Below are 27,298 nucleotides of genomic sequence, written 5' to 3'. Positions count from 1 at the left end.
AAGCTTTTTAGTAAAATTATTTTTCACTGACGTCACTCGATCGCTGACCTCTAAGGTAGAAGAGGCGGAATTAGAAAGACAGCTGGACTTCTTCCTCGCCCTCCCTCCTCCACTGGACAGGTTGGCGGCTCCGTGGCCAGCCCTGCTTCTGGTCGATTTGCGATTCCATTGGTCAGTTTTCCCGAGGAGGCTGGCCTTGGGGCTGACCCCGCCCCCTCTAGGGGCGGGTCTCTCCGTCGTCGGGGCTGGGGACGGTGGGGCGGGGGGGCGGTTGCTGCAGCCGCCATCTTGGATTCCGCGGTAGCGTTGGCGGCAGTACGGCGCCGCGTCTGGGGAGTGGCTCTCCCCTCCCCCTCCCCCCGGTTCCTTGGCGGTGGCTCCTCCCACTGGGGGGGGGTGCGGCGGCGGTGGCATCTACAGCTATGGCGACGACTACTGCTAACCCTGGTGAGGAGACGGAGGACTGGGGTGCCTCTCAAGGAGGAGGGGCTGAAGGGGTTGGCAACTGGGTAGACCCAGCGCTGAGGGGCCGTAGTTGCGGCTGAGGGCGCTGGGACGCGCGGGGGTGGCTACGGGGCGGTGGGGGAGGGGAGTGACCTGGGGGAGGGGCCCGCCCCTGGGGAACAGGGGAGACCCGAGGTGGAGGGAGGGAGCAGGCGGGTGGGAGTTGGGGATTCCTTGCCCCGAGTTCTGTTCGAGCAGCTGTCCGTGCGGGGCTGGCCCGCCTCCACTCTTGTGGCGGCGTTCTGGTGTGCGTTGTGGTCCTCTTTCAGCCTTCTGCCCACTGTGGACCTGCTTGATGCCGAATAACTGTGGGCAGTGTGGCTCGTTTTACTTTAAAAGTAGTTGGGACTCATAGGACCACGTTGCTGTTTAGCTGAGGTGTTACTTCCAAACGTTTAGATTTTAAATTTTAAAAATCTTTGAATTCATACTCAGTTTCTTAAAATAAAAAAGCTGTACCTCCTCCCTCCCTACCGAGGGCTATCCTTTGAAACTTGCGTTTATGTATTAAGAGGTGCCTCTAGTGTCATTAGCTGCTGAAGGCAGAGGTTTGTGTAATGTTTGAGTTACAGGATAGATCTTGCCAACAGCAAGCATCCAGGACCCAGATTTAAATCTTGTTAGGTGGGTCAAGGCAGTTCCCATTCTTGAAGAAAAGTTCAGTTCATGCTATTTCTCAATGAACATCTCTTCTAAAGTGGGAGCTTGAACGTTAAAAATCTAGTCAGTAATGTCTAAAAGATGGAACGGGGTGTAGTGCAGCAGGTCTAGACAGATCAGGTCTTCAAATTCCTAGTCCCAGTCCTCTTTCCAGGACATTACAGTTATTTCTCCCTAGGAAGTATTTCATTTTAGGGATCCTAGTTTACTTTGCTGACCTTGGCTATTTCCCAGAAATCCCTATCTTTGATAGCCTTAAAAAAGAAGTGAGAGGTGGGGGTGAATAACTTGAAAATATGGTAGTGGGAAGGATTCACTGCTCTTCCCTTGTTAAAACTTAAATTGGATTTTTTTCGTGTCTCTGAAAGGCAGTAGTATTTTACAATACTCAGCTTTTGCTATTACAATTGAGTCACTGAAATTTACTGTCTTTCCTACCATGTTTCTGGGAACAGACCTATTTAAAGAAGTTAATTTGTCACATGTCAATATCATATTTTTAAATCTTTTAAATTTTTTAAGAGGAAAAGGAGATAAAGTTAATGGCTAAAATTGCATTGCAGGAAGTGCTGAGTGATGGAATAAAATCGGAAAGATGCTATTATTATGGCAGACCTGACCTTGAAGTAAAATAACCTGTTAACTAGGGAGTAAATAAACAAGATTTTAAACTGATAACACATTGCAAAATACTTATATAACCCTAGTCAAGTTGCAAAGCATTTCTCTTATTAAGAGGTGGCCTGGGTGAACAAGTTTAGTGCATATGTCAGAAGCTTTTTTCCCAGCAGCGTGGGTGGGGTTGCTTTATTTTGTTTTGTTTTTTAAACAACAGTAACCAGAATGACAATCTCTTGACCACATTTTCATTAGCTGATCAATATCAACTTAAATCTGTAAGCAGAAAATAACATTCATTTGTGCAGAATCCTTGCTTATGATGAAAGAGTTACTTTGTTTATTGCCCTTTGTCAGCCTGCTTCTGCAATTTTTAGGGTTCTTTTTTGATGTTGGATAATTCTCCCATCTCTTCCAAGTTATTGATCCCAAGTTCAACACAGGATAATTAAATTAGAAAGTGCATTTTCCTCCTTCGATTCTCGTTTTGCCCCTTTGTATCAAAAGGAAGAGATGATAGCTGCATTGTGGAGTTTTGGTAGCCTGTTGCATTTTGGGAAATGAGGACCATAAATGTAGGGACACAGGGTGGAAATGAACTGTGCTCAGTGAAAAGAAAGTAAATGGTTTTCAGGTCAGAATTCTTTGTTGCATGGTCAAACCTTTTCTCCTTAGAGTCATTTTAGGGACTAGGGACATCAGACTGATTTGAGTTTTTTCTGCTTTGTCATTTTGCTAGTTAAGTTTCCCTATGGTTCTTGTTTGTTCTGTCCTCACATATGTCTGCAAAGAATTTTGGTAATAATTATTTAACTCTTCTAAGCTTCGTTTAAGTTAATCCTTAGTGTTAATAACAATACTTGATCATTTTGGTTGTATTTAGAGTTTGATTTAGAGACTGTTGGTGGCCCTTCAGGGTCTTGCAGGGGACCTGGTTCCTTTGCATTTTTCTCTATGTCTTAACATGGTGCTGTATCAAAAGAAGAGTAAGATATGGTTTATACTCCACAATCTAAGAGTTATGTTGAAGTAATAGTTCTAATGTGGTGGTGGCTTTTTTCTGCGTAATTGATAATTCTTCATATTCTATTATTTTTCACTAATTCTACTTACCATTGGCAAGTAGAAGTGAGTGGGTAGGTGGTCCATGAAGTCTTAGGCTATATCTTTCTTGTCTATGGAATACTAAAAATTTTGAGAAACATTTAAAAAATTGCATGTGTGATTTGTAATGCATTGGCTAAGGCACTGTTTGGGAACAGATTAGTTGTTTGATTTATAATTCAGTATTCAAACCAGAGATGTGAATGAATTTTTAGGAGAGCAGTTTTCTCCTCCCTTGATTCTGGTCTCTTTCCCAGGGACCTCTTTTTGTGGTATTAGGTACCATTTATTGTGGGTAGAGAATGGGTAGAAGGCAAAGGAAGGAACACTTGTTTGGGTTTGTAAGGCTGACACTTAGGAAAACTTTTTTTTTTTTCACACAATTTTTACTTCCATAAATTATAGTTTTTAAAGCATCAATTAGCAGAATTCTTACCCATTACCTTTACTTAACCTTTTTCAGATACGGGAAAATAGGAATTTATGCAGTATAAAATTACGATGCCAAGATACTTTAAAAATTATATTGTATTGCAAAAACCTATTTCAAAAGTGTTTAAATATAGTTTTCTAATTCAGCAATTGAAATACAATTAACATTTTTGAAAAAGAACCTTAATCCATATACTTTTTATGCTGTTCGAATTGTGGCACCAAACTGAATCTTTTCTGTTTTTTTAGAAATTAAGAAGTAGATACTTCTGCATTCTTGGAACTTTAGTTTTCTTGTTGTTTTGAAATAGTGGTCTCTCACTTTAGTTTTTTGCATTCCAGCTCTACTCCTCTACTCAAACAATCCACTAACAGATGAGAATACGTTGTTTCATGGATGTTTTGTGAAAGTCTTTTGTGGTTGTCTGCTATGGATGACTTTCTTCCAAGGCAGTAACAATAGGGATTTCCACAGTACCAAGTGGTGGTTGATCTTCAAAAAACTAAATTGCAACACTCAAGGAAACTAAACATTTTTTTCCTTGATTTTACTTAGGTTATGACATTTGGAGCATTTTAGTTTCAAAACTAGTAAAATTTGAATCCTTAATTGTAGAAACTGTCTTTGGAACCATCTTTTTTTTTTTTCCCTTCAGGCTATTTACAATATTTATTTTAAATGTTAATTCCCTGGCGGTATAGTCCTGTATAGAGGTGCAAGGGTGACATTTCTGTCAGTGCTATCCAGTGTCTCTGTGGTTGTATAGCTGATCTTATTTAGATGTAACAGTAAAGGAATACATTTAAAGCTCTTGTGAACTGCAAGGCCTGAGCTCAGTGGAGTCTATTTGGGCCCATCATCCACACCCAATGATAGGCCCTGCCTGTACAGCCATCTGTTTTTAAGAATGCTGCCTAATATGCTGTGATGATTTCAATAAGTAGACATCAACGAATGTTGGAGTTGGATTCAAGATAACTCCTATCATTTTACATGTAAGAAAACAAACCTAGAGAGAGGAACTGGCACATTTATTAAACATCTATTAAGTTCTTACTACATGCCAGGCTACACTTTCCTGTTTTGTTGGCTATTCTGTATGTTAGAAACCATCTCTTAGTTTCCAAATAAATTCTCTAAATTTGCATCTCTTTTCATCATTTCTTCGTTTTGTATTTGTCCCTTCACATTTTCTCTGTAGTTGAGTAGACAAACTAAGTTTATGACTTTAACAACTTAATTAGAATTTAAGTTCCATGAGAATAGGACCTTTACCTCCCTTGTTCACAACAGCACCCTACTGCTCTCAGGGGTGCCTAGTATGTAGGACTACAGTTCAGTAAATGTTTGTTGAATAAATGAATGTTGTAAAACCTGGCATTGGAGATTCATATCTTTATGCACTGTTAATATGAAAATACCTTTGAAAGTATAACACTAATTAAGCCATTAACATCATGAATTAATTTATAATAGCTAACAATAATTATATGCCAGATATTGTTCTAAATATATTATCTCACTTAATATTCATATATTTATCTCATTTAATCTTTTTCTTTAAAAAAAATTATTTATTTTTTAAATTTTAGCTGCGTCTGGTCTTAGTTGTGGCGCGCAGACTCCAGAGCACACGGGCTCAGTAGTTGTGGCATGTGGACTCTCTAGTTGTGGTGTGGAGGCTCAGTAGTTGTGGCGTGCGGACTTAGTTGCCCTGCAGCATGTGGGATCTTAGTTGCCTGACCAGGGGTCGAACCTGGGTCCCCTGCATTGGAAGGTGGATTCTTAATCGTTGGACCACCAGGGAAGTCCCCTCATTTAATCTTTACAAGACTCCCATGAGGTATATATTAATATTCTTGTTTTCAGATGAGGAAACTAAGGCACAGAGTGAATAATTAGTTTGTCTGAAGTCACATAGCTAGTAGGGGGTAGAGACAGTTTTTTTTAGGGGGTGGGTAGAGACATTTTGATTGCTGGCAGTCCATCTACACAGTCACATTTTTTTTTATAGGAGTTTTTTTTTCTTTTTTTAAATTAAAATATAGTTGATGTACAATATTATATGTTTCAGGTGTACAACATAGTGATTCACAATTTTAAAGGTTATATTCCATTTATAGTTATTATTAAATATTGGCTGTATGCCCTTTGTTGTACTATAGATCCTTGTAGCTTATTTATTTTTTATATAGTAGTTTGTAGCTCTTAATCCCCTACCCTTATCTTGTCCCTCCCCTCTTCCCTCTCCCTACTAGTAACCACTAGTTTGTTTCTATATCTGTGAGTCTGTTTCTTGTTTCTTACATTCAGGAGTATGTTTTATTTTTTAGATTCCACATATAAGTGATATCATACACTGTTTGTCTTTCTCTGTTTGACTTATTTCACTTAACATAATACCCTCCAAGTCCATCCATGTTTTTGCAAATGGCAAAATTTCATTCTTTTTTATGGCTGAATAGTATTCCATTGTATATATGTACTACATCTTCTTTATCCATTTGTCTGTTGATGGACACTTAGGTTGCTTCCATATCTTGGCAATTGTAAATAATGCTGCTGTGAACATTGGAGTACAAGTATCTTTTCGAATTAGTTTTTTTTTTTTTTTTTGGATAAATTCCCCCGAGTGGGATTGCTGGGTCATATGGTAGTTTTATTTTTAGTCTTTTTTGGGAAACCTCCATACTGTTTTGCACAGTGGCTACGCCATTTTACATTTCCACTAACAGTGTCTGAGGATTCCCATTTTTCCACATCCTCACCAACATTTATTATTTGTGGTCTTTACACAGTCAGTATTCTTAATTACTAAGTTATAAGACTTTCTCCATTGTGACTTAAAGTCACTTCCTACAGAAATGTGGCACAATGGATACTTTTTGAGGAGGAGGAGGGTGGGGTATTGTCTTTTTTAGTAGATGAAGAAGGTGAAATACTTCATCGGACAGCCAGGATGGCACAGTTGCTTGGATGGAGAAGTGAGTGCAAGGTGCTGAAAAAGTTGCTGGAAGAGTGTTGCAGTTCCTAAAATCTTTTCTATAACTTCTTGTATTCTTTCTTCAAAGTTGTTTTTCAGCTCTTTAAATAACTTTTACTGGAATCCTTCTCCTAGTTCTTCATATCCCATAATTGTCCCGTTTTGATGAACTTCTTGAATTTGGCTTCAGAGACACTGCATTGCTTGTTCTTTCTCACTGGCTCTTCCTTCTTTGTTCCTTAGGCCTGCTCATTTTCTTTTTCTGTTCATTATGCTTCTCCTTTTCTAGTCTCACTCCTGGGACTGGAACTCTTAATTGATTAATTAATTAGTAAGCCAATCAACTTCCTTCATTTCTATTTGCCCACCTACCTGCCTCAATTAAACATTTATTTGGTAACTACTGTATCTCCTTCCCTTCATTTATCTTTTATATATTGAAGACTCTCTAAAATTTTTATTCCTGTCTTCTTACATAAGCTTCTTTTCCTGTATTTTCATCTATTTAAAAAAACCTCTATTGGAATAAGTGTAACATGTTATTTTTACATATATGGTCACCAGTATTTCCTTCAGATCTGCTGACCCTCCTAACTTTTCTGTATCTTTTGTGACTATTGCAGTTTTTCCAGTTCCCCAGGCTAAGCAATTAGATGTGTTTGGATTCTTTTATGTATTTATCTGATTGTTATCACATCTTGTTTTTTTTGCATTTAAAAAAAAAGCATTTTTTTTTTTTTTAATTGAGGATCTTGAATCAGATGCGTATGTTTGATTGATTGATTGATTGATTGATTTTGACTGTGTTGGGTCTTCGTTTCTGTGCGAGGGCTTTCTCCAGTTGTGGCAAGCGGGGGCCACTCTTCATCGCGATGCGCGGGCCTCTCACCGTTGCGGCCTCTCTCGTTGCGGAGCACAGGCTCCAGACGCGCAGGCTCAGCAGTTGTGGCTCACGGGCCCAGCCGCTCTGCGGCATGTGGGATCTTCCCAGGCCAGGGCTCGAACCCGTGTCCCCTGCATTAGCAGGCAGATTCTCAACCACTGCGCCACCTGGGAAGCCCTAAAAAGCATTTTTAAACATATAAGGATATTAAAACATATAAAACATTTTAACAATATAAAATATATACCAAAAAAGATGTATTTATTAATTTTTTAAAATTGATTTTTATTGGATTATAGTTGATTTACAATGTTGTATTAGTTTCTGCTGTACAGCAAAGTGTATCAGTTATACATATACGTATATCTACTCTTTTTTAGATTCTTTTCCCATATAAGTCATTACAGAGTATTGAGTATAGTTCCCTGTGCTATTCAGTAGGTTCTTAATTAGTTATCTGTTTTATATATAGTAGTGTGTATATGTCCTAATCTCCCAAACTATTCTCCCCCTTTCCCCCTGGGTAACCATAAGTTTGTTTTCTACATCTGTGACTCTTAAAATAGATTTATTTAAACATATATATGTTAAAAATTATTTTAATAAAAATTACCCATGCATATATTTAATGACTTAGTTTTACATGATTTATTATAAAAACAGCAGTCCTCTACCCCCTTCTCTCAGCTCCTTCTCCCCAATGACATCCATTTTTATTTCTTTTAACCAAACTTTTAACTTTTGATTAAATAAAATGTCCCAGAAGTAAAAGGCAAGAGTTTTCAAATTGAAGGAGCCAGAACAATGAATGAAAAACTCACCCACTCAAGGCACATTATTATGAAATTTCAGTATCAGATACAAAGAGTATCCTATAAGCTCCAGAGAGAAGAAAATTGCTCAGTTAAAAATAAGAAGGAATCAGATTAGTTTTGCTTCTCAGTAGTCACACTGGAAGATAGATGACAATGGAGCAATGCCGTCAAAATTCTGAAGGAAAGTAATCTCCAACTTAGAACTCCATACCTAGGCAAACTATCAGTTAGTGAAGTGGAAGAAAGATATTTTCACATACCCAAGGTCTCCCTTATACTCTTTCTCAGGAACTTACTAGGGGATGAGCTTTGCCAATAGGCGAGAGTAAACCAAGAAAGAGGAAACGCGGAATACAGGAAAGAAGCAGTACAACAGGATACGTCCATTTTGCATACACTGCTGTTAGTTTCCCTGCTTTCAGTATCGTAACCTCACTTTTAAATTTGCCTGGTGTTCCCCAGTCCAGAGGACCTCTGGTTTACACTCTCCAGAGAATAAATCAGTTTTTTGACTGGGTGGTGGAGGGGCATTTTCCCTACTGGAAGGGACAGGGAGAGGATCTGGGAATCCATCTGCTGCTTAAACAGATATCAAATTAATCCTTTTTATTTTAGCTTTAGCTTTTGCCCTGCCTTCTACACCCCCCACCTCATTTTTGATTAGTCTAATTAGTTTCCCTGCTTCTATTCAAATTTTAAATCTGTCAAATTAATCTTTTAATTTACATTTTCTTCTTGTCACTCTGACTTAATATATTTTGTCTTTCAGTTGCTTATTGAATCAGATTTAAGATTTCATCTTGGCATTCAAGGCCTTCTTACACTTGGCTAGCATTTGACATCTTATATTTTCTCCTGAATACAGACTCTATGCTCTTTATAGGCCTGTTTCCCTACAGCTCCTCACAGCTATGTTCATACCTCCCTTTATGATTTGCTCATGTTCTTTTGTCTATGTGGAATGCCTTTTTCCTCTTCTTTAGTTTTTCTGAAGTCCAGCTTGACCTACTTTTCTGAAACTTCCTGGCTGGCTGTCTGGCTGGCTGGTGGCTTTATTTCCTTTAGTTTTTCCTTCCTGTTGAGTACCTTCTCTGTGCTAGGGACTGTGTCAGACCTTAATTTAAACCATCTCAATTATCTTTTTTTTCTCTAAATTTCTCTAACCTTTAGATCCCATAAAAACCTATTATTGAAAGTATGGAATTTATTTTTTATGGGAAAATTTTTTTTTTCTTAGGGAAGTTACATATATTAGCTATTTAAAATTTAACTAGAAAAAGTTAATAGTAATAACATATAAAGTAAACTCAGTCTTACTAATAATAGAGAAATCCACATCAAACCAACAATGATAATCATTTTATACCTGGAAAATTAGTAAAAATTTGAAGATTGCTAAGGTCCAGTGCTGTTGGAGGTATGGATAATTTGATACCATTGGTGAGGTTCTTAATTGATATGACCTTCTTGGAGGGTAATGGACAGTTTTAAATGTGCTCCTTTAGATCCAGCAAGTCATTTTTAGAAATTTTTTAGTTGTAGGTAATACTGGCATCTTTGCTTAAAGATATACAAGGATGTAAAAAAAAAAAAAAAAAAAAAAAGATATACAAGGATGTTCATTGAAACAAATGTCGTAAATGTGTGCTTTTGTACTATGAAATACTGTGTAACTTAAAAAGAATGAGCTAACAGTGTTTATTGACATGATATACCTTCCAAGATACATTGTTAATTGAAAAAAATAAAAGTTTCAGAATAAATATAATATGGTCCCTCTCCTTTGTTATGTAAAAATTGCTAAAACCCTGTAATATATGGTGTATAGGAAAAGGTCTGGAAGGATTCATATCAAAATGTTAACAGCAGTTTCCCATGGGGGAAGTTGGGGTATATGTGTGGAGGATTTTACTTTTGACTGTTTGCTTCTGTGTTGTTTGAGTATTTTTAGAGACGTCTACATCTGATTTTCTGTATATCCATATTTTAATATATTACTTTTGTAATGTAAAAATTAGTAATGGCAAAACCAGTTAAAAAATTGGTGGTCAATATATTTTTACAAAGCTACTATTTAAGGCGTACTTTACAATGTGTCAGGCACTATTCACATGCAGTATCTAATTTAATCTTCCCCAAAGGTAGGTACTGTTATTAGCTACATTTTACAGATAAACCCTGAGAGATTAAATAATTTGCCCAAGGTCATATGTAGTAAGTGGTAACCTAAGGATTGGAATCTAGATTTATCTCACTTTAGAGTTTGAGCTGTGTTCTCTCAGATTTTCAACGCATGCCACAAACATAGACACATGCACATAAATTTTCTTTTTAAAAAATTGGGATCATGCATTTTCTGATTGTAAAAGTAATATATGTTTAATGTAAAAGAGAAAACGAAATGGATATGTAGAAAATCAAATATAGGAGTCTCTAAATGCCATCCCATAGATAACCACTGTTAATAGTTTACTGTGTAACATTTGCTCACTCCATTCTAGCCATGATGTCATCCACACCATTTCTAGAACTTAGGCATGCTCTCACCTCTGGGTCTTTGCACTCTGCCTGGAATGCATTTCTCCCAGATACCTGCATGGTTTGTTCCTTTACCTCCTTCTGACCTTTCCTTAAATGTTAACCTTTTCAGCGAGGTCTTCCCTCAATATCTAAAATTGCTTGAAACTTTATGTATTTCTGAGTTGACTCCCCTAGTTTATTTTTCTCCACATTTATCACTATATAACATATTGTTAGGTCAAACCAAATGAAATGACTATCCATTTTTTACCTATAAAATGTCAGTTTCATATTATCAACCCATTTTATATTTTAATCATTTCTCAATTTATCTTTCTCTTCCACTAACATGTAAAAAAAAAAGTTAGGATTTTTGTTTCTTTTATTTATTGTTTTATCTCTAGGGCCTACAACAATGCCTGGCATATAATAGGCATGCAGTAAATAGAAATGAATTCTTCCAGGCTTTTGTTATGCATATAAACTTTATAAAGGATTATATTATATATAATTTTCTGTAGCTTATTTTTCCATAATCATATATGGTGAATAACTTTCCATCTCAATGATATAGATCCACCTCAAAAATTTTTTTTATATATTGAAATTTTTTTATTGTGGCAAAATACACATAAAATTTGCCTTTTTATGCAGCTCAATAACAAAAAAACAAACAACACAATCCAAAAATGGGCAGAAGACCTAAATAGACATTTCTCCAAAGAAGATATACAGATTGCCAACACACACATGAAAGAATGCTCAACATCATTAATCATTAGAGAAATGCAAATCAAAACTACAATGAGTTATCAACTCACACCGGTCAGAATGGCCATCATCAAAAAATCTAGAAACAATAAATGCTGGAGAGGGTGTGGAGAAAAGGGAACCCTCTTGCACTGTTGGTGGGAATGTAAATTGATACAGCCACTATGGAGAACAGTATGGAGGTTCCTTAAAAAACTAAAAATAGAACTACCATACGACCCAGCAATCCCACTACTGGGCATATACCCTGAGAAAACCGTAATTCAAAAAGAGTCATGTACCAAAATGTTCATTGCAGCTCTATTTACAATAGCCAGGACATGGAAGCAACCTAAGTGTCCATCATCAGATGAATGGATAAAGAAGATGTGGCACATATATACAATGGAATATTACTCAGCCATAAAAAGAAATGAAATGGAGGTATTTGTAGTGAGGTGGATGGAGTTAGAGTCTGTCATACAGAGTGAAGTAAGTCAGAAAGAGAAAAACAAATACAGTATGCTAACACATATATATGGAATCTAAGGGGAAAAAAAAAAAAGGTCATGAAAAACCTAGTGTCAAGACGGGAATAAAGACACAGACCTACTAGAGAATGGACTTGAGGATATGGGGAGGGGGAGGGGTAAGATGTGACAGGGTGAGAGAGTGGCATGGACATATATACACTACCAAATGTAAAATAGATAGCTAGTGGGAAGCAGCCGCATAGCACAGGGAGATCAGCTCCGTGCTTTGTGACCACCTAGAGGGGTGGGATAGGGAGGGTGGGAGGGAGGGAGATGCAAGAGGGAAGAGATATGGGAACATACGTATATGTATAACTGATTCACTTTGTTATAAAGCAGAAACTAACACACCATTGTAAAGCAATTTATACTCCAATAAAGATGTTTAAAAAATTATTTAAAAAAAAAATTTGCGGGCTTCCCTGGTGGCGCAGTGGTTGACAATCTGCCTGCTGATGCAGGGGACGCAGGTTTGAGCCCTGGTCTGGGAGGATCCCGCGTGCCGCGGAGCGACTGGGCCCGGGCCCGTGAGCCACGGCTGCTGAGCCTGCGCGTCTGGAGCCTGTGCTCCGCAGCGGGAGGGGCCGCGACGGTGAGAGGCCCGTGCAGTGAGAGGCCCGTGCACCGCGGTGAGGAGTGGCCCCCGCTTGCCGCAACTGGAGGGGGCCCTCGCGCGGAGACGAGGGCCCAACACAGCCAAAAAATAAATAAATAAATAAAAATTTGCCTTTTTAACTTTTAAAAAATTTATTTATATATTAACAATTTAAAAACAATTTTTATTTTATTTATTTATTTTTGGCTGTGTTGGGTCTTTGTTGCTGCACACGGGCTTTCTCTAGTTGCAGTGAGCGGGGGCCACTCTTGGTTGTGGTGCGCGGGCCTCCCATCGCGGTGACCTCTCCTGTTGTGTAGCCCGGGCTCTAGGCACACGAGCTCGGTAGTTGTGGCTCACGGGCTCTCGAGCGCAGGCTCAGTAGTTGTGGCGCATGGGCTTAGTTGCTCTGCGGCATGTGGGATCCTCCCGGACCAAGGACCAGGGAACCCATGTTCCCCGCATTGTCAGGCAGACTCCTATCCACTGCGCCACCAGGGAAGCCCCTAAAATTTATTTTTAATTGAAGTATAGCTGAATTACAGTGTTGTGTTAATTACTGATGTACAGCAGAATGACTCAGTTATACCTATATATGTACATCTTTTTCATATTCTTTTTAACTATTTTTAAGTGTACAGGTCAGTGGCATTAGTATAGTCGCATTGTTGTGCAGCCGTCACCACCATCCACCTCCAGAGCTTTTTCATCTTGGAAAATTAAAACTCTGTACCTATTAAACAATTACTTCTTGTTCCCCAGTCCCTCCAGCCCACCCCGCCATTCTACACTCTATGAATCTGACGATTCTAAGTACCTTATATAAGTGGAATCCTGTAGTAGTCATCTTTTTGTGACTGGATTATTTCACTTAGCATAATATTTTCAAGGTTCATCCATGTTGTAGCATGTTGCAGAATTTCCTTCTTTTTAAAGGCTGAATAGTATTCCATTGGATGTATATGCTACATATTTAAAAATCCATTCATCTTGATCAACACTGTGTTGCTTCTTCCTCTTGGCTATTGTGACTAATGCTGCTTTGAACATGGGTGTTGTACAAGTGTCTCTTCAAGACCCTGCTTTCAAATTTCAGTTCTTTCTAGTATATGCCCAGAAGTGGAATTGCTGGATTATATATTCATTCTAGTTTTAATTTTTTGAGGAATTTCCATACTATTCTCAATAGTGGCTGCAGCTTTTACATTCCTACCAAAAGTGTACAAGAGTTTCAATTCCCTCACATCCTTGTTAACACATATTATTATTTTTTTTCTTTTTCATGGTGGCCATCCTAATGGGTGCGAGGTGATATCTCAGTGTAGTTTTGATTTGCATTTCTCTAATGATTAGTGATGTTAGGCATCTTTTCATGTGCTTATTGGCCATTTGTATATTTTCTTTGGAGAAACATATGTTCAAGTCCTTTGTCCATTTTTTAATTAGGTTGTCTTTTTTTGTTGTTGTTGAGTCATAGGAGTTCTTTATGTATTCTGGATTTTAATCTCATAACATATATGGTTCACAACTGTTTTCTCCCATTCTGTGGGTTGCCTTTTTACTTTGTTGATACAGTGTTCTTTGATGCACAAAATTTCTAATTTCAATGAAGTCCAATTTATCTATTTTTTACTTTTGTTGCTTGTGCTTTTGATATATCCAAGAAATTGCCACATCCAGTGTCATGAAGCTTTTTCCCTATGTTTTCTTCTATGAGTTGCATAGTTTTCGTTCTTACATTTAGGTCTTTGATCCACTTTGAGTTAATTTTTGTATATGAGGTAATGTAAGGAAGGATACAACTTCATTTTTTTTAACATGTGGGTATCCAGTTTTCCCAGCACCATTTGTTGAAAAGATTATCCTTTCCCCATTGAACGGTTGTGACACCCTTGTTGAAAATCGTTTGACCGTATATGTGAGGGTTTATTTCTGGGCTCTGTATTCTATTCTGTTGGTCTATGTGTCTGTGTTTATGCCAGTGTCACACTATTTTGATTACTGTAGCTTTGTGATGCATCAACATTTTAACGGTGAGTATTTGAGTACTCTCTTTGTCCAGTATTAAAGGCAGTTATAATGCTGGGGCATGGAACAAAAGACATGCATAAAAGAGGTTTTGTATTTTGAGTTTAGATGCAGTTTATTATAAATATAATTTGGAGGTAGGTTTTAGGAATAATAAGTAAAATATTAAAAAACACATCCAGGACTTCCCTGGTGGCACAGTGGTTGGGAGTCTGCCTGCCGGTGCAGGGGACATGGGTTCGATCCCTGGCCTGGGAGGATCCCACATGCTGTGGAGCAGCTGGGCCTGTGTGCCATGACTGCTGAGCCTGCGCTCTAGAGCCCGAGAGCCACAACTACTGAGCCCCTGCACCTAGAGCCGGTGCTCCGCAGCGGGAGAGGCCACAGCAATGAGAGGCCCGTGCACCACAGGGAAGAGTGGTCCCCGCTCCCCACAACTGGAGAGGGCCCGCGTGTAGCAGCAAAGACACAGCGCAGCCAAAAATAAAAATGAGTGAATAAATAAATAGGTTTATGAAAAAAAGAAAACACATCCAGAGTGGTTCATATTTTATACAAGGTAGGAATATGATGAATTATTGTTAACATTTCTTTTTGAACATTTCATTATCTATTCAACTTTTAATGCTTCGTTTATCATTTCTGTTTTCCTCATTCATGTTTTCAATGACTTAGTTTTATATTATTTCTCCTATTTCAGGAAAGGAAGTCACATTTAGAGGTAGCTTTTTAAAAAATTATTTATTTATTTATTTGGCTGTGCTGGGTCTTAGTTGCAGCACGTGGGATCTTCATTGCCATGTGCAGGATCTTTTTTGCAGCATGCGGGATCTTTAGGTGCGGTATGCGGGATCTAGTTCCCTGACCAGGGATCGAACCTGGGCCCCCTGCATTAGGAGTGTGGAGTCTTCACCACTGGACCATGAGGGAAGTCCCAAGAAGTAGCTTTTCTATAAATTTGGGAGACTGTGTTGACTGACTAAAATATTTACTATTTTTCTGTAATTTCTGTCAAGTTATGATTTTAATAGAAGGTGCTTCAATTCGGTGCACTAAGAATACTCCTTAACTGTGCTACACTTAACATCACACTAAGTTCCTCTTCCATTTAAAAGGAGCTAATCTTAGTAAGTTAAATCCAGAGTATGTTAAAAGAATCATACATCATTATTATATTAGGTCCTTAGGCCTGTAGTGACAAATTACCACAAACTAGAGGGCTTAAAACAACAGAAATTTATTCTCTTGCAACTCTGGAGACTCAACGTCCGAAATGAAGATATTGGCTGGTTAGGTTCCCTCTTTTTTAGCTTGTAGACACATCACTCCAGTCTCTGTATCCAAATGTCTGTCTCATTGCTTTATAAAAACAGCAGTCATTGGATTTAGAGCCCATCCTAAGATCTCCGTCTTCACTAATTATATCTTCAGAGACCCTATTTCCAAGTAAGGTCACATTCTGAGTCTCTGTGGACATGCATTTTTACACTCTTCAGCCCACTACAATTTATTGAGCAAGATTTATTCCAGGAACTCAAGGATCGGTCACCCTGAGAAAACCTATATACTTTGTGTCATTAACAAACTAAAGGGGGAAAAATGATTGTATCAATAAATGCTTTATAAAAACAGTTGTTTCTGATTTTAAAAAATCCATTCCTGATTTTTTTAAAAAAAGACTATTAAATCAGAATATGGGAATTCCTGGGCGGTCCAGTGGTTAAGACTTGGTGCTTTGCTGTCACTGCTGTGGGCCTGGGTTCAATCCCTGGTCAGGGAACTAAGATCCCACAAGCTGCATGGCGTGGCCAAAAAAAAAAAAGTGAATAAATAAAGAGATTCTTAACCTTTTGTATCATGTGGACCCCTATGACTGGTGACATCTGTTGAACCCTTCTTCAACCTCATTGGGTCATTGTGGGAATAAATGAGAGGCACACAAGTTGCCCAGCACAGTGCCTGGCACACAGTGAGGGCTTAGAAAAAAATAAGTTATTATTATCACTGATTATCCATGCACTCACTGTAAAGGCAAGGAGTAACACTTTTGCTTCGAGGCTTCAAAAGTTCTTATCACACTTTTTGTGTTGCATCCATGACTAAATAAAAACCTCCTCTGGTCTGGGCCAAGTTGGAGACCCTGGTGAGGGGCAGAAAGACTTGCACATGGGAGGAAACTCTGGTGAGCTGGTGGGGCAGGTCCCTAGGCCCCCAGATCACCCTGGCATGCAGCTTGCTCTCCCTGTTGAACCCATAGAATGTTGTTCAGAGTGTAAATAACACTACATAGTATTATGAAAAATCAATTCTATTAAAAATATAGTTATCAAAATATAAAAAATTACAAATTTGTAATACAAAAATTAATGTTTTTTCTTTATTAACACAGTAAATAAGATGTAGTGACAAGTCTAATAATTGCCATATTCTCAAAGTAGTATTGAATGTAGCAGTAATTCTAGATATCCATAATAACCATCATGTGATATCTGATTTTATTGATGACAAAATCGCAGATACTGCTAAAACTACTGTGTTTTACTGTACTTTCATGATTGAAGGAAATGCTAAATTTCAGTTAGAGATTAATGAAAGTAAAGAAAGAAAATTGTTCTTCATCCAAGTTTCCCAGTGGATTTTATCCCTTGACCCACAGATTAAGAACCCTTGCAATAATGCAGTAAGAGAAGGAAACTAAATACTAGTGTAAATATTGAGTAAAGAAAGGTAAAATAATCATTCCTTGCAGATAATGTGATTGTATATTAAGAAAGTCCAATAGGGACTTCCCTGGTGGCACAGTGGTTAAGAATCCACCTGCCAGTGCAGGGGACACGGGTTCGAGCCCTGGTCTGGGGAGATCCCACATGCCGCGGAGCAACTAAGCCTGTGCACCACAACTACTGAGCCTGCGCTCTAGAGCCTGCGAGCCACAACTACTGAGCCCATGTGCCACAACTACTGAAGCCCGCACGCCTAGAGCCCATGCTCCGCAACAAGAGAAGCCACTGCAATGAGAAGCCCACACACCGCAATGAAGAGTAGCCCCCGCTGGACACAACTAGAGAAAGCCCGTGTGCAATGAAGACCCAATGCAGCCAAAAATAAATAAATAAATAAATAAATAAAGTCCAATAAACTAAATGCTTTTAGATAAGGTAATTTAGTAAAGTTATTTGAGTACAATATAAACACACTGAAGTCAATAGCTTTCTCTTATTCTAGCAATAACCAGTTAGAAGTTGAAATGGAAAAGATTTCATTCACAATAGTATTAAGAGCTATAAAATACCTAAAAATAATATAACAAGAAAGATGTAAGACGTGAAGAAAACTGTAAAATTTTATTAAAGGACATTAGGAAATGTCTGAATAATATTCCTGGATGATGAAATGCAATATCATGCTACTGGCCCCTCAAAATTATTATATAAATTTAATGTAATTGAATTAACCTCAAGCGTTTTTTTGTTGTTAGAACTTTATATAGATTTTAAAGTTCAAAAGGAGGATGAAGTATATGACATTAAAAGGTTTTTAAAACTTTTAAATTAAACTTTCTTTTGAGATGATTTTATATTCATATTCAATTATGAGAAATAATACAGAGATCCCCTACCCTTAGCCCAGTTTCCCCCAGTGGTTGTACCTTGCAAAACTATAATGTAATATCATGACCAGGATATTGACATTGGTACAGTCAAGATACAGAATATTTCTGTCATTGCAAGGGTCCCTTGTGGTGCCCTTTTAAAGCAACACCCATGTTCCTCATACTTCCACCCTCTCCTTAATCCCCAGCAGCTACTAACCTGTTCTCTGTTTCTATAATTTTGTTATTTCAAGAATGTTCTACAAATGGAATTGTAGAGTGTGTAGCCTTTTGCAGTTGGCTTTTTTCATTCACCGTGATACTCTGGAGATTCATCCAGGTTATGTGTATCAGTAGTTCACTTCTTTTTGTTGCTGAGTAGGGGTATATATATCAGTTTAACCATTTACTTGTTGAAGGACATCTGGATTTTTTCTCCAGTTTTTGGCTATTACAAATAAAAGCACTTTAAATATTTGTGTACAGGTTTTTGTATAAATGTAAGTCTTCATTTTTCTGGGATATATACCCACAAGTGCAGTGCTGGATTGTATGTTAATTGCATGTTTAGTTTTTAAAGAAACTCCCGTACTGTTTCCCGAAGTGGCTGCACTATATTATATTCTTACCAGCAGTGTATAAGTGATCTTTTTCTGTATCCTTCCCAGCATTTGGTATTTATTATTATTATTTTTTAGCCATTATGATAGGTATGTAGTGCATCTTATTGTGGCTTTAATTTGCATTTCCCTCTTGGCTAATGATGTTGAACATCTTTTCATATGCTTATTTACCATTTGTGTATCTTCTTTGGTAAAATGTCTGTTCAAGACTGTTTGCTTTTTTACTGTTGAGTTTTGAGAGTTCTTTTTATATTCTAGATACAAGTCCTTTGTCCTTTGTTGCAATGTTTTTCCCACTCTGTAACTTGTCTTTTGATCCTCTCACAGTCTTTCACAGAGCAAAAGTTTTTAATTTCTGTGATGTCCAATTTACCAGTTTTTCCTTTCATGGATCATGCTTATGGTACCAAGTCTGAGAACTCTTTGACTAGTCCCTAGATCCTGAAGATTTTCTCCTATTTTTTAAAAAATTTATTTTAATTTATTTATTTTTGGCTGTGTTGGGTCTTCATTGCTGCACACGGGCTTTCTCTAGTTCCAGCGAGCAGGGGCTACTCTTCGTTGCTGTGCACGGGCTTCTTATGTGGTGGCTTCTCTTGTTGCGGAGCACAGGCTCTAGGTGCACAGGCTTCAGTAGTTGTGGCACATGGGCTCAGTAGTTGTGGCTCACGGGCTTAATTGCTCCGCAGCATGTGGGATCTTCCCAGAGCAGGGATCGAACCCGTGTCCCCTGCACTGGCAGGCAGATTCTTAACCACCACACCACCAGGGAAGTCCATCTCCTGTGTTTTTTTCTAAAAGTTACATAGTCACACTTTACATATAAGTCCATGATCCATTTTGATTAATTTTTGTATAAGGGGTCAAGGTTCATTTTTTTGCCTATGGATGTCTAGTTGCTCTAGCACCATTGAAAAGGCTATCTTTCCTCCATTGAATTGCTTTTGCACTTTTGTCAAAATCATTTGGGCATATTTGTGTGGGTCTGTTTCTGGGTTCCATTGATCTAAGTGTCTGTCCCTTTGCCAGGGCCACACGGTCTTAATTGCTGTAGCTATATTAGAAGTCTTTCAGGTAGACTCTTTTCTCCCACTTTTTCTTTGTTTTAGCTATTATAGTTTCCTTACCTTCCTGTATAAATTTTAGAATGGTCATGTTTAATTTTTTAAAAAATTTTTTAGTTAAAAAAGTTTTTTTAATACAATTAGTTTTTATTTATTTTTATTTTTGGCTGCGTTGGGTCTTTGCTGCTGTGCGCGGGCTTTCTCTAGTTGCGGCGAACAGGGGCTACTCTTCATTGCAGTGCATGGGCTTCTTATTGTGGTGGCTTCTCTTGTTGTGGAGCATGGGCTCTAGGCATGCGGGCTTCAGTAGTTGAGGCACGTGGGCTCAGTAGTTGTGGCTTGTGGGCTTAGTTGCTCCATGGCATGTGGGATCTTCCCGGTCCAGGGATTGAACCTGTGTCCCCTGCATTGGCAGGCGGATTCTTAACCACTGTGTCACCAGGGAAGTCCCTAGAATGGTCATGTTTATATCTTCAAAAACATCTGGGTAGAATTTTGATAGGAATTGCATTAAACCTGTTTATCAGTTTGAAGAGAATTGACATCTTTTGTTGAGTCTTCCAATCCATGAACATGGTATGTCTCTCCATTTATTTAGGTCTTTGATTCTTTGATCAGCATTCTTTCAGCATACAAATCTTGTGCCTGTTTGATAGATTTACACTTAAATATTTTTTCTATTTTGAAGTGGTTATGAATGGTTTTATATTTTAAATTTTGATGCCCATGTGTTAATTGCTAGTATATAGAAACACAATTGATTTTTGTATATTAATTTTGTATACTGCAACTTTGTTGAATTCACTTATTTGTTCTAGGAAGGTTTTTTTGTTTATTTTGGTAGATTCCTTAGGATTTTCTACAAAGACAATCATGTAATCTGCAAATGGGGACAGTTTTATTTTTTCCTTTCTGATCTGTATGCCTTCTATTTCCTTTTCCTGCACTTTTGCACAGGCTAGAACTTCCCACACTATGTTTAAATAAGTGATGAGAGTGAACATTTTTTCCTAGTTCCCGAATCTTAGGGAGAAAACATTGTCTTTCACCATTAAGTGTAATATTAGCAGCAGTTTTTTTTTTCTTTCTTTCTTTTTGTAGATACTTTTATCAAGGTGAGGACATTTCACTTTATTTTAATTTTTCTATGTTTTTATCAGAATGGGTATTGAATTTTAGCAAATACTTTTTATGCATAGGCTGATATGATCATGTTATTTTTCTTCTTAGCCAATTAATATGTTGATTGATTTTAAGTATTGAACAAGTTTACTTCCCTTGAATAAAACACATATGGTCACGTTGTATAGTTCTTTTGCGTGTTGCTAAATTGTTTGCTAGAATTGCTAAATTTTATTTACTAATGTTTTGTTAAGGATTTTTGCATCTATTTTCATGAGGAACATTGATCTCTAGTTTTTGTTTTGTTTTTATACTGTCTTTGTCTGGTTTTTGTATCAGGGTAATACTAGCTTCAGAAGATGAATTGGTAAGTGTCCCCTTCCTCAAATAGTTTCTGGAGGAGATTGTGTAGCATTGCTGTTAGTTCTTTAAATGTTTGGTAGAATTCTCCAGTGAAATCACTGGAAAAAATTCTAGACCTAAAATTTTTTTTTTTTGAGAGTGCTTAAATTATGAATTCAGTTTTCTAATAGGTATGAGGCCATTCATATCACCTATTTTGTGTTTGGACAGTTGTTTTAGTTTGTATTTTTTAAGGAATTGATCGTTTTGGTCTAAATTGTCAAATTTATGTGTGTAAGTTTTAGTATTCCTAATTATCTCTTAGATTTCTTCAGGGTCTCTAGTGATATCCCTGGGGTTTTTTTCCCTGATTTTGGTAGTTTGTGTGTTGTTTGTCTTGCTAGAGGTTTGTCAATTTTATTGATCTATTTAAAGAACTCTTTGTTTTATTTTTAAATTGTTCTTCTGTTTTAAAATTTTATTATTTTGTGTTTTCTATTATTTCCTTCCTTTTGCTTCCTTTGGGTTTATTTATTTATTTATTTATTTATCCTAGGTTCTTGAGGTGGAAGTTTAGATGATTTATTTGACTTTTCCTCTTTTCTAATATAGCATTTTAGTGACTATAGCTTTTGGGGTGTCCCACAAACTTTGCCATCTTGTAATTTCATTTAAAATTTAAAAAAAAAATAAATTTATTTATTTATTTATTTTTGGCTGTGTTGGGTCTTCGTTGCTGTACATGGGCTTTCTCTAGTTGCAGCGAGTGGGGGCTGCTCTTCGTTGTAGTGCATGAGCTTTTCATGCAGTGGCTTCTCGTGTTGCGGAGCACGGGCTCTAGGCACACGGGCTTCACTAGTTGTGGCACGTGGGCTCAGTAGTTGTGGCTTGTGGGCTGTAGAGCGCAGGCTCAGTAGTTGTGGTGCACGGGCTTAGTTGCTCTGCGGCATGTGGGATCTTCCCGGACCAGGACTTGAACCTGTGTCCTCTGCATTGGCAGGCGGATTCTTAACCACTGCGCCACGAGGGAAGTCCTCATTTTAATTTTAGTTCACTGTACTTTTTATTCCCTTTGAGGCTTCCTCTTTGACTGATTATTTAGAAATGTGTTATTTAGTGTCCAAGTGAATGGAGATTTTCCTGTTATCTTTCTGTTACTGATTTCTAAATAGTTTGATTCCACTGTGGTTGGAGAATCCAATCTATGATTATTTTATTTATTTATTTGTTTTTTAAATTTTTGGCCACACTGGGTCTTTCTTGCAGTGTGTGGGCTCTTCGTTGCGGGCTTCTCTCTAGTTGCGGGCTCAAGAGCACGTGGGCTCAGTAGTTGTGGCATGCAGGCTTCTCTTCAGTTGTGGCTTGCAGTTTTGGTTGCCCCGTGGCATGTGGGATCTTAGTTCCCCGACCAGGGATCGAAGCCGCATCTCCTGCATTGGAAGGTGGATTCTTAACCACTGGACCACCAGGGAATTCCCGCAATTCTTTTATACTTGTTGAGGTTTGTTGAAAGGCCCAGGATATGGTCTGTCTTGGTATATGTTCTGGGGACACTTGAAAAGAATGTTTATCTGCTGTTGTTGGATGTAGTGTTTTTATAAATGTTAATTGGACCCTGTTGATTGAGGTATCATTGAGAACTTCTATATCTTTGCTGATTTTCTTTTAAGTTTTTTTTAATACTTACTTATTTTATTTTTGGCTGTGTTGAGTCTTAGTTGAGGTATGCTGGATCTTTGTTGGCGGCATGCAGGATCCTCCCCTGTGGCGTGGACTCCTCGTTGTGGCGCGCGAGCTTCTCTGTAGTTGTGGCATGTGGGCTGCAGAGTATGTGGGCTCTGTAGTTGTGGTGTGCGGGCTCCAGAGCGTGTGGGCTCTATAGTTTGCGGCACGCAGGCTCTCTAGTTGTGGCCCGCATGCTTAGAAGTTGCAGCGTGCAGGCTTAGTTGCCCCGCAGCATGTGGGATCTTAGTTCCCTGACCAGGGATCGAACCCGCGTCCCCTGTATTGGAAGGTGGATTCTTAACCTCTGGACCACCAGGGAAGTCCCTGTTTAGCTATTCTTTTAGGATAGGTCTGCTGGTGACAAATCCTCCTTAGTTTTCCATCAGAGAAGGTATTGATTTCCCACTCATTTCTTAAACTTTTTTTTAATTTTTAAAACTTTAAAAAATTTTATTTATTTATTTTTGGCTGAAGCAGAAGTAGTATATGACATTTAATAAGAAAATTTTGTAAAATAAATTAATGGAGAGTGTAGGACTTTCCTATTAGATAATTCAAATGTACTATAAAGCTGTTGTTATCAGACATGTTCAGTATTGACATAGGAGCTGGAAAATATATTAATACAGAATAAAAGTATAGAAAGAGATCAATTATTTGTAGACACCTAAAAGTAAAGTAAAGTAAGTAAAGTAGTAAAGTAAAAGTAAAGTAGTAAAGGACTCATTTCCGATAAGTGGGGAAAGGATGGATTATCTCATAAATGATATTAGAATAATTATCTAACCATGTATAAGAAAATAATCAGAGTCCTGCCTTATGCCAGGTAGGCATAAGTAGTAAATTCCAGATGGATTAAAAATCTAAATGTGAAACACAAAAGTATTATAAGAAAATATAGAAATAATCTCGAGGGTGGGGAGCTTTCCTAGGTAAGACAGAAATCCCAGAATTATTTAGGAAAACACTGATAACTTTTACAGCATAAAATTGTGAAATGTTATATATTTAAAGGCTAAGGTAGGTGATGAAAAAATATTTGTAATACATAACAGTCATATATTATCCTTTATATATTGATATTCTTTAATATCCTTTATATACTGATAGATATTACAAATTCATTAGAAAAAGATATTCAGTATAAAAATATCAAATATATGAAGAGTCACCTCATTGATTTCAGATGACTAATGTAAAAAGATATAAGAATTAAAACAAGTACTGTACCATTTTTACCTGTCAGGTTTGGTGAAATTAAAAAGTATAATATGCAGTCCTGGTGAGGGAAATAGGTACTCTCATATCCTGTTAGTGGGAGCAAAAATTGTAGCAGGCTTTTTGGAACATAATTAGCCATGACCAAATGTGCCTGTTTTTGAGCAGAGAGATAGGTGTATATAATCTGAGGGAAAAAATAAGAAATAAAATGAGCTCAACTTAAAAAAAACCACATTTATTTATTTATTTATTTGACTGCACTGGGTCTTCGTTGCAGCACGCAGGATCTTCGTTGTGGCATGCGGGATCTAGTTCCCTGACCAGGGATCGAACCCGGGCCCCCTGCATTGGGAGTGCAGAGTCTTTACCACTGGACCACCAGGGAAGTCCCTGGTGGGGACTGGTAGTCCCTCTATATAATTTTTTTTGAGTATTGGAATTTAGGTGATTTTTTTATTTTGGGTTTTTTTGTATTTTCCAAAAAAAGTAAATCAGAGGAGCTAAGTTATATATACTTGTTGCATTAGTGAAATATGTAAACCAATTTGTGTGTGTGTTTTAGATTAATATTATGTCACTATTACCAGCTTTTTTTTTTTTTTTTTTTTTTAATTTTATAGCTACTTTATTTATTTATTTATTTATTTTTGGCTGTGTTGGGTCTTCGGTTCGTGCGAGGGCTTTCTCTGGTTACGGCAAGTGGGGGCCACTCTTCATCGCGGTGCGGGGACCGCTCTTCATCGCGGTGCGCGGGCCTTTCACTATCGCGGCCCCTCCCGTTGCGGGGCACAGGCTCCAGACGCGCAGGCTCAGTAGCTGTGGCTCACGGGCCCAGCCGCTCCGCGGCATGTGGGATCTTCCCAGACCAGGGCTCGAACCCGTGTCCCCTGCATTAGCAGGCAGATTCTCAACCACTGCGCCACCAGGGAAGCCCCTATTACCAGCTTTTAATCAAACATTTTTCTTTTCTTTTTTTTTTTTTTAAGAGTTTGGCCACACCCCACGGCATGTGGGATCTTAGTTCCCTGACCAGGGATCGAACCCATGCCTCCTGCATTGGAAGGCAAAGTCTTAACCACTGGACCACTGGGGAAGTCCAGCTTTTAAAAGAGAAGGCTATAGAATGTAGTACTACCTCTTCCAAACTGTATTAAGTTGGGGGAACTGAAGTGTAAGGACATCTTTTCCCAGGGTAAGAATTCAAGAAAAGCAGTCTGGACGTGAGCATTTTTGGGTTTTCTAGCAAACTCCTGAGATTTTATCCATAGCTTGAGCCTTTCTTCTAGCCAGTTTGATGATGATGATGATGATAAGCAAGGACAATCTTTTTAAAATCTGTATTTCTGTTTTTCTCTGACAGAAATGACATCAGATGTACCATCACTGGGTGCAGCCATTGCCTCTGGAAACCCTGGGCCTGGGATTCAAGGTGGAGGAGCCATTGTCCAGAGGGCTATTAAGCGGCGACCAGGGTGAGTTTGAGCGTAGTATGTTACAAACGTCTCTCCTTTAAACCAGCCTGATTTTGTTAGTCGCTGAACCATCTGTTCCTAACCCTCTCACTTCTTCTGGCTACTTACTACACTCCTATCAGATAACTTTCTTTAGTCCCAGGATTTTTCTCTGTATTGAATTGATTTTTTTATCTTAGTTTCTTAGGAGCAGTTTTGTTTTTTTAAAACAAAAATCTCTAAGAGGTAAAGGACTCTGGCTAAGCCCAAAGATTTCACCATTGCTGAGAAAATTTCACTGCTTTCATTAAGCTTTGTATCTGCATTCTCAAAATTTTTTTGGTAGGCCTTTTTTTTTCGCTGCGTTGGGTCTTCGTTGCTGCACGTGGGCTTTCTCTGGTTGCGGCAGGCAAGGGCTACTCTTCGTAGTGGTGCATGGGCTTCTCACTGCAGTGGCTTCTCTTGTTGCACAGCACGGGCTGTAGGTGTGTAGGTGTCAGTAGTTGCAGCACACGGGCTTAATAGTTGCGGCGCAAGGGCTCTAGGGCGCGCGGGCTTCAGTAGTTGTGGTGCTCAGGCTCCGTAGTGGTGGCTTGTGGGCCCTAGAGCGCAGGCTCGGTAGTTGTGGCGCACGGGCTTAGTTGCTCCGCGGCATGTGGGATCTTCCCAGACCAGGGATCGAACCTATGTCCCCTGCATTGGCAGGTGAATTCTTAACCACTGTGCCACCAGGGAAGTCCCTGGTAGGCTTTTTACTTTTCTGAATTTAGAGAATGCTGAACTGTAGAATATGTCTCCTTTAAGTTATTGATATGTTGCCTTGTTTGGAACCTAGAGTCCATTCAGTTCCAAAATTATTTATTAGATGCCTCATTAGTGTAAGTCATTGTGCCGATTGCTACTAGGATACAAAGGTAAATAAGGCACAGTCTTCGTCTTTTAGTTGCTTATGTTCGGAAAGGGATAATCATTACACACATAAATATAATTCAAGATAGAATATGCCAGGTTTGCTAAGAAAGGAACAAATACACTGCTGTGTGTTTCAGTGTATGGAAATACCACCATTGGTTGGTAGAAATTGGGAAAGGCTTCAGAAAAGAGGTTGCTTTAGAAAGGCCTGGAAGAATGGGTAGTATTTTACCTACTTTTTAAAGCATTAAAGTATTGAATTTTTTTTCTTTCTTTTGCTTTTAATAACTATGTAGCTAGTGTTATAAGTAGTCTTTAAGTTTCCTCTTACCAGTAGTAATGCAAGAGTGATCCCTGGGTTAAGGTGTTAACATGAGTAACATATTAAGACTTGCTATGTCTCCAAGAGCTTTATACATTTTAACTCATTTATTGAGGTAGCTGGTGAATAAGTAACTTACCCAAGGTTTTAAAGCTAGTAAGTGGAAGATCTATGATATGAACCTTGGGAGGTTAGCTTTATTGTCTACTCTCTTAAATACAGTGTTATGGTTATATATAATAGCAAACAATTAGAAGCAGTATTATCAAAATTAGGGGATTGCTTGAGAAAGTATTGAAAATGTACAGCTATTAGAAGTGACAAATATGTATTGGTACAGAAAAATGTTTACAGTATATTGAGAAAAGAGGTTACAGGGGCTTCCCTGGTGGCGCAGTGGTTAAGAATCCGCCTGCCAATGCAGGGAACACGGGTTCAAGCCCTGGTCCGGAAGATCCCACATGCCACGGAGCAACTAAGCCCGTGTGCCACAACTAC

General features: G+C 38.3%; 1 protein-coding gene and 2 non-coding genes across 6 annotated transcripts in view; 1 reads left to right on the top strand and 2 right to left on the bottom strand.

Moving 5' to 3' along the window:
- Positions 1 to 290: 290 nt before the first annotated feature.
- The window catches only part of ARNT (aryl hydrocarbon receptor nuclear translocator), a 65,106-nt gene continuing 38,098 nt past the window's right edge, over positions 291 to 27,298 (top strand). For all 4 annotated transcript variants that reach the window (XM_007178008.2, XM_007178007.3, XM_007178006.2 and 1 more), the window contains exons 1-2: positions 291 to 447; positions 25,476 to 25,587. In XM_007178008.2, the coding sequence (XP_007178070.2) occupies positions 423 to 447; positions 25,476 to 25,587 (137 nt within the window). In that variant the 5' untranslated portion in view covers positions 291 to 422. The remainder of the gene's footprint in view (positions 448 to 25,475; positions 25,588 to 27,298) is intronic.
- On the bottom strand, positions 15,284 to 15,356 carry TRNAR-CCU (transfer RNA arginine (anticodon CCU)). Its single transcript has one exon. It is a non-coding gene; the product is annotated as a tRNA-Arg (tRNA).
- TRNAG-CCC (transfer RNA glycine (anticodon CCC)) lies at positions 24,428 to 24,500 on the bottom strand. Its single transcript has one exon. It is a non-coding gene; the product is annotated as a tRNA-Gly (tRNA).

Source organism: Balaenoptera acutorostrata, chromosome 1 (genome assembly GCF_949987535.1).
Source record: "Balaenoptera acutorostrata chromosome 1, mBalAcu1.1, whole genome shotgun sequence".
Classification (NCBI taxonomy): domain Eukaryota; kingdom Metazoa; phylum Chordata; class Mammalia; order Artiodactyla; family Balaenopteridae; genus Balaenoptera; species Balaenoptera acutorostrata.
This window is presented reverse-complemented; position numbering and strand designations above follow the sequence as displayed.